Raw genomic sequence first — 8,099 nt, 5'->3', positions numbered from 1 at the left:
CTTGGGGGGAACAAAACCGGGATATCAAGTGGTCACGAGACCCTTCATGAGAGAATAGAGCGGCTCGCATGTTTCTTTGGAACTACCCTCCGTAGTTACCGTTGGCTCTCTTCTTTCCGTTTCCGATAAGCAAGTAAAAAGGTAGAGCCAGTGGTAACTACAGAGGGTGGTACCTAGACTACCCCTTGTGATGTAGCTGTACATTAGATTTTCATCCTTCAGCTGTTCGTAATGCAAACCATATCAGAAACACACCAGAGCGCATCAACATTCTATGAACAGAAAAGCATAACACCAGCATCAACTTCCAACCACATTTGACCCGTTGCTCATGTCAGTTGAACAGAGACGGGGGGCGGTACCGACTTCCAACCACCTTTGACCCACTGAACGACGAACTTTGTAATCAGCTGTAGGTCCTCAGTTATCCTGAGGAAGACTAAAAACTGCTGAAAATCAAATGAATCTTGTTTTACGTTAGAGTTGAGTTGAATTTTTCATCATTTTGTCAAAACTCGATAGATATTCAATTTGCCACTTACCCATTGTGACGTTGTCAATGACGCCGTCGGGTTTCTCCTCAAAGAGGACTTTGTAGAAGGCCGTTGTCGAATCCAATCCTAGCAATGTTAAAGTGCATTCGCTTTATGAGCTGATGATACTTTACCAGGAAACATCATTATCATCTCCAAAATATAATCGTTTTCTCGTTCATTGATTGTACAGAAATAACAGGTGATTTTCACATATTCTCTTCAAAGTGATTCAGTGAGTGTAATAAAACCACAGCAAATTGAATTGTAGGATACACGATCAACATGTCGTCATAGTTACTCTTAGACAAGACTAGTTGGTGGTACTTCAGATTATTTTCCCCATTGACCGAAGCATTATTTTGTTTTATAGTGGTCGTCTTTATACTGAAACCATTTTCTTAAGTCATTTTAGTGGTAATTATTGAAACACATTTGACGTTAATCGTTTATGTAGCAGCTAACGAGTAACATATGGTCACGCCGTGGGGGATTTCTCACCAGATTCTGTCCAGTATGAATCATCAGGTGACACAGCAGTAGTGGACTCCTCGTGTGTCTGGTGTATGGGTCCGACCGTCACTGGCCGGGCTTCCAACACAGGCAGAATAGTCACTGAGAACAAGATAACATGACAATGTTTCAGCTAATCATATGTACATGTAAGTAATAATTTTATGCATTTCTAATTTGAGAAACCTTTTATGGAGGGGCTCGCTTATTCCGATGATATTTCTGTCTCCTTGCTCAAACGAATTCAATATGCTTTATCCTAAAAATCGGTTCAATGATACTATGATAGTAGATAACCCATACGGTGTACAAATAGGCATACAGATTACAGAATCATTAGGTGTTAGAAACTGAAGTGTAAACGGTGATTAAACCCGACTTTCTAGATACCCATATTCATGTGTCTTGTCCTTACTATGATGAAATAATTGTATTCACTCGTATTTATCCATATAGTTGTAAAAGGCCTTACGAAATTCTCTTTTATCGTATCATATTCTTTAGAGCATGCTAATTACAAATCTCTATGCTTGCACAGTGGCTATTGAAGCCAGACGAAATAAACAGACAAAAACAAGTGCAAAACACATACCTATTGGTGTCCACCAGAACAGTAGACTTGGTAACAGGCATATGATGAATCGGTTCATTTTTTCCACCAACAAAGCAACACGTCCGTTTTCAGCAACCACGGAATAAAGAAGAGGTTTATTCTCAGATCCGCTGCTTAACCTGTCTGGGTCATTATAAACTATTAGATCAATTTGATCCTAAGTGAAGTGAAGGGCCTAGGGGTGTGTGACAGACATCCGCAAGCCTATTAGGAACGTTGTCATGGACACGAGTGCGCCACACGGGGCTAATAAGGGACACGACAGGATGACAAGTGTCAAACCCTGTGGACGTCAAAGTAGCGTCATCAAGGCATGTGTGCGTGGGAGATGGGCAGGTGCGTGCGCGTGTTCAGCACCAAGGACAGGTATGTTAAGTCGTGTTTGGAAAGTGTTCAGAACCAACAACATGTCTTTGTACATGTATCTGTGTGTGGATGGTGTTCAGCACCAGGGCCAGATGTGTTCACGTGTGTGTTTCGTGTTCTGCACCAGATACAGCTTTGCTTACCTGTGTGGATAGTGTTCAGCACTAGGGGCAGCTGTGGTTACTTGTACTAGTGTGGATGATGTTCAGCACCAAGGACAGGTGTGTTTACCTGTTTGCTAATGATGCCCAATACTAGGGACAGATGTGGCTACCTGTGTGTGGATTGTGTTCAGCACCAGGGACAGGTCTCTTTGCCTGTGTGTGGTGTTCAGCACCAGGGACAGCTGCAGTTACCTGTGTGTGGTGTTCAGTGCCACGGACAGCTGTGTTTACCTGTGTGTGGTGTTCAACACCAGGGACAGGTGTGGTTACATGTGTGGACAGTGTTGAGCTCTAGGACCTGTGTGTATGTACTCGTGTTCTGGGGAGACTCAAGCATGTGTGGATGTACCATGCACACATTGACTATATCATTCACATGAAATATACTGTAACAAAACGGACACAAGAGAGTACTTTAAGTTTTGCTTTATTCCCAGAATGAAAAATCAAATGCTTTGCAAGGAGTTAGTATTTTCACATTTAAACATGATTGCTTCTAAGATGAATCAGTTAGTAAAGCACTTCTATGGCATAAAGAACAACAACTAGCTACTGTTATAACATGATACTTAAAGAGCTGATTTTGTACTCTCCAAGCAGAGGTTGTTGGAAAAAATTGTGACTTTCCTTTGCTTTTTATCGACCAACTTTTTTTGGTGGAAAAGTCGGTTGATAAAAAATGGATGAAAAGAAAAGGTCACGATTTTTTCAACCAACCTCTGCTTGGAGAGTACTGATTTTGTATTTCACTTCAGCCGGGAACAGCTTTGGGAGCTACACACAACCAGCCTTTGAGAAAGTCATGATTACTTAATATTAATCCTGTATAACAGCCACATACAGGTGACATTCCTGTATTCAACATAGAACCTTCTTGATCAGACTTCTAAAATACTACCTATCATATAGCTTATCAATAAATTATCACACTTTAAAGTTAAATCACACCTATAAAACACTACCTATCATATAGCTTATCAATTAATTATCACACTCCAAAATTAATGCATGTTTCACCTAGGTATATGAATGTTTTCAATTAAGCTAGGGGCTATCAAATGAATTGCTGCAGGCTCCTGCACATCTCAGCTTTTCAAACTTTCCCACCATGTTTTCAACAGACGCGATGCACAGCAAATCCTACCATTTTTATTCGGCACAAAAGTCATACCAATTTAGCCATCCATAGTTCTTAACTCGTGCAATATCAAAAAAAGGTCAGCAGTATTCTGTTAGATGTAACCACTTTTGAAAACTATCAACCAAAAATACCCAAACTACACCTTTCTCAAACAACATATACTACAGAGGTAGACATTTGCCTGGCTAGCAGCACACCCATCTCCAAGACAAGTTAAGTTTTAAGTTTATTTACAACTTTAAAAGAAAGAAACGTTAAACCAGGTGTAAGTAGAAATAATCCATTAGACCAAACCAATCTATTTTCTTGGTTTTTATCAGACTCTGTTTCCATGTTGATGTTCCATTTCAGTATTCTTTGAATCTGAAGACCAACAAATTAAAATGGTATGCACATGGCTTTGCAACAGTATTCAGGTAACATCTTGATCATACTAGTGGTTCAAATTGTATTAGTTTAGGTTCATGTCCTGTTGCCTTGACAAACTTGAGGAAGTCCTGAACAGACATCCCCATGGAAGCAGCGTTCGTCATCGGGTGGCAGAAAATCTTCTCGTGACTGCCCTCCGCGATGTCTGCATCCAGGAGGAACTTGATCTCGCCCTTCTTGTCATTGAAGAGCGCGAGAGGGGTCACGCAGCCTTGCCCGACGCCCAGTTTCTCCAGCATGATGGACTCATCAGCGAAGCGAACGCCGCCAGATCCCGCACCGAGTTGTTTGGCTAACCAGCCTAGATTTACCTGCATGTAGCACAAAAATATGACATTGACATCTTATACTGTAATCTATCTCTTTTAAATGTATTGTTTTACTCCCAATGTATATGCATTTCTTTCAGTTCTCATACATGTAAAAAAAAGAAATGCTAGTTTAGTTTTGCAAGAAAAAAGTTGTAAAAAGACAATTATCTGTTCTGTCTTTTCCATTGAACAAAAACATAAATAACTAAATATAGAAATGAGTTAAAAGGTTCAAACCTACTATACTGTCTGTGCAGAAAAGTGCCATAAGAGACATAAAATGTCCCAAAAATACAGTTGTGTTACTTTCCCAGAACAGCTGAGCCAACATTGCATAAATAAGGATGAGTAACACTTTACACCACATAAGTTATATTACTGACCTGTCTATTGTGAAGAATAGTCAAAACCCAGAGGTTCTTTTTCTTCTTGTCTCTGAGGAACAAGTTCTTGGAGTGAGCACCTGGTGCATGTGACACATACTTCATCATCTCCTCCACTGTGAACACCTGGGGGAAATGGACAATTAATGTGTGTGCACCTGATACATGTGATGCATTTGTAATACTTTACCATCACATCTACTGTTAATACCTGAAACAATGTAAACAACATAAAGACATTTTTTTAAATGTCTGCATTTCCAAATGGCTGTTAACATGATCAATAGTGCACTAGAAGTGTTATTGATAGAAAAAGTCTGACAGTCTAGAAATGCAGTGATTAGTATGGAATCCATATAATGTTACATCCATTCAACAGTTGATTATAATTGGGAATGTTGATACAAGTTATTGTTAAGATCAAGATCATGTGATGTTATTAAGTTGTTATTCACAAGATCATCGTCAGGATCATCGTGGTAAGCTATCAGTATCATTGGTGCCATTCCTTGGTTTCTGATTGGTTCCAAACCATCCCTGTCAATAGTGCATGAAGAAGCCCTTATGACAGGAACATCCTCCTCAGTATCAATACCGTTAAAAAAATCCATAACATAACCCGTTAGTGCAAAAGAATCTAACGTTAGATTATTAACGGGAGGGGGCCATACTTCGACACCCGTTCTAAGTGGATGCGCATGGCTTTTGTCAATGTACATTTTACAGTGAACTCATCAAAAACAAGTTAAGATCTTGTATGCATCCATATAACTGTTATTGAAGCTGTACAGATATATATTTCATTTAACAGTAGCGTTCCGCACTGTACTTTGACAGCGCACGAAACTTACGGCAGGTTTTCGGCTTGCGTCCTAGCAGAACGTTCCAACACAAAAAAGGGGTCCAAACTCCGACATAGTAACAACCAGACCATCGCCGTGCATTTTTAAACAACTTATGCAAATAGAATAGCACTAAAAGTCTTCATTATATTTTTTTTGTACCAAATATGGGTCATATTTTGTATTACGCGACTTATTCAAATACGGTGTGTTAAAACGTTTACCTCTCACGGTGAGACCAACTTGCCGCAAAACGGCAGCGCAGTGTTACGTTGGACTGTGACGGCATTTTCGCTTTTCGGCTTCCTTGATTGCCATTTCATCCTGTCTTTTGGCAGCAGCAACGGCTACAGGATTTTTTAGTCGGTAGAGATCGATTTTTCTTGAATGTTTGTCGCTCTACGGACGGGTTGACTGAGTTCAACGTGTTGAGCATCGCTCGCCCGCCTGCGTGCGTGATAGTAAAATGGCGGGGCCCCGACTGGCTGAACATTGTGGCATCATTTTAGCTCCGTTTATCCAAGCCAGTTAAAGGCAGAACAGAACACAGATATTATTTTTCGGAAGGCTAATAAACATCATTTCTATGTGTGGTGATATTTTTTCACATGTCGTATTTTGCGAAGAATAATTCAAGAGTTTCCCGGGCCATGGTCTCGATACGTTCGCTCGTCAACTTGCACGGAAGGCGTCAAACTTGTGCAAGTTTTTCAATCGTTATCTGTGGGACTTGCTAATTTCGACACATACCCCGCCTTTGTAGTTATTTACAACAAGGTTTAGTCTACAGCTAGTGTACTTCTCATGTGCAGGCCTCTATGCATTTCTCCGCAACAATGATTTTTAAAACCTGTCGAACTTTGGACCCCTGTCGAAGTATGGCCCCCTCCCGTTACTTATTGTAAAAAAAATCTTCAGCTCAGCCTTTTCATAGACATACGTTTTAGTACCACATTTGTCGCTGACGACCTATTTTCAGAAAGTTCAACGACACCCAGAGCTAACAAAAGCTAAGGCATGCAGGTTGACCTACATTTTCAAGCTGAGTAAACAAATCATACACATAACCAGCTCCAGATGACACACTCCCTAACAGGATGGAAATTCGGCACCGCCCAGCTGTCGTACCCTTTTATCAATCTTTCCCGCCATGATTTCGTCACCCCAACCACTACAATCGTTCCTTTTGTCACCCTATGATATAAAAATCGTCCTTACCTCCGGATGTTCGATAGTTTCCGTTTGAATGCCGAGTTTTTCCAGCTCGGTCTCCAGCTCGGCTCTACCTCCCAACTCTCCCGCTGCCATCTTGGAAACCTTTGACCTTTCAACCTTTCAAATCGTCTCCTCTAGTCAAAATAATGCCTAAAATATCTGTCAGCCAAATCTTTTCTTACATCAAAAATAACTGAACATTGTACGAAATACAAACTTTGCGCTTTATAAGAACTCTATATAAATTGCTTTGTAAGATTTTGGATTGACAAAATTGTAACTCTTATGTGACCAATTGTGCAAATCCTAGAAGGCAATACTTTTTGTGCAGTAGACGCCCTATAAAATCTTTCACCTCAGTTGACCTCTCATTTGCTCAGGACATGTGGGCAACAGAATTATTACAGGTTTGCGGTAGCAAAACCTGTTCTGTTTTCGTTGGCTTTTATGGGCGCCGCCATTTTGTTTTACGGTGTATGACGGGAAGGGTGGCGCTGGCGCCATTTGGAATATGACGGATTGGTGTGTTGTATGAAGTTATGAGATGACTAGGAAACGTGATCTTGTGGTCTCATCGGAAACGACAGGACGGCAAGAGCCACAAGCATGAAGGCTTAGTGTGTTGTATGAAGGAATTGGATGGTTAGGAAACGTGATCTTGTGGTCTTGTCGGAAACGGCAGGACGGCAAGACCACAAGCACGAAGGGTTAGTGTGTTGTATGAAGGGATTGGATGGGATGGTTAGGAAATATGATCTTGTACTCTTGTCGGAAGCGGCAGGACGGCAAGAGACACAAGCATGAAGGGTTAGTGTGTTGTATGAAGGGATTGGATGAGATGGTTAGGAAATAGGATCTTGTACTCTTGTCGGAAGCGGCAGGACGGCAAGAGACACAAGCATGAAGGGTTAGTGTGTTGTATGAAGGGATTGGATGGGATGGTTAGGAAATATGATCTTGTACTCTTGTCGGAAACGGCAGGACGGCAAGAGCCACAAGCATGAAGGGTTAGTGTGTTGTAAAGTTAAGAAAGTTACGACGAGATCCCCAACGACAGAGGCTTAGACATGTAACAAATATATACAGGTTCCTTTAGTTGCCAACTGAAATTCGAAGATCAGCACATGAAGGATAAAGAAATGACAATGAAGAGACAAGAATTTCCGCACGCTGGGTACAGAAGACTTTTAACAATATAATAGACTTCATAATAATGCTATCTCTCTTTGGCCTTAACTGAAGTTCTCTATTGCCTCTCCTGAACTGAACTCTCTTACCTTAGAAATCTCTTGTATTCACATTCTGTCTCAGTACTAGACAAATGTCTGCTCTCCTGAACTGCCGTTGAAATCTCTCGTCTTTGTATCCTGCCTTACCTGACAGACAGCTACACACATCATTCAATATCGCTCATATTACTAGACTAAGTACATCTCGGTCTGTTGTAGTTCACGTCATCAAACGAATAACTGTTTAAGAATAACAATCATAGTACAATACTACAGACTAATTACATCTAGCAAACGTTGCGTTGTATCTTCTTGTAAGTGACGGAGTGAAAGGCTGCTACAGCCCAAAAGTAAACGGCT

The 8,099-nt window shown here is 40.8% G+C and overlaps 2 protein-coding genes across 2 annotated transcripts in view; both read right to left on the bottom strand.

Moving 5' to 3' along the window:
* The window catches only part of LOC118411490 (melatonin receptor type 1B-A-like), a 4,809-nt gene extending 3,113 nt beyond the window's left edge, over positions 1-1,696 (bottom strand). Inside the window, exons 1-3 of the mRNA XM_035813823.1 lie at positions 1,639-1,696; positions 1,035-1,148; positions 543-620 (exon numbers count right to left, since the gene is read on the bottom strand). Of these exons, the coding sequence (XP_035669716.1) occupies positions 543-620; positions 1,035-1,148; positions 1,639-1,696 (250 nt within the window). The remainder of the gene's footprint in view (positions 1-542; positions 621-1,034; positions 1,149-1,638) is intronic.
* Positions 1,697-2,600: 904 nt separating this feature from the next.
* On the bottom strand, positions 2,601-6,682 carry LOC118411335 (prolyl-tRNA synthetase associated domain-containing protein 1-like). Its single transcript, XM_035813558.1, has 3 exons — positions 6,514-6,682; positions 4,454-4,579; positions 2,601-4,070 (listed from the first exon to the last, which is right to left on the bottom strand). Exons 1-3 carry the CDS (start codon positions 6,601-6,603, stop codon positions 3,759-3,761), a joined length of 528 nt encoding a protein of 175 aa, XP_035669451.1. The 5' UTR covers positions 6,604-6,682; the 3' UTR covers positions 2,601-3,758.
* Between the last annotated feature and the right edge of the window lie 1,417 nt (positions 6,683-8,099).

Source organism: Branchiostoma floridae, chromosome 1 (assembly GCF_000003815.2).
Source record: "Branchiostoma floridae strain S238N-H82 chromosome 1, Bfl_VNyyK, whole genome shotgun sequence".
Classification (NCBI taxonomy): Eukaryota; Metazoa; Chordata; class Leptocardii; order Amphioxiformes; family Branchiostomatidae; genus Branchiostoma; species Branchiostoma floridae.
Note: the sequence above shows the minus strand (reverse complement) of the source record. Positions and strands in the feature narration are given on the sequence as shown.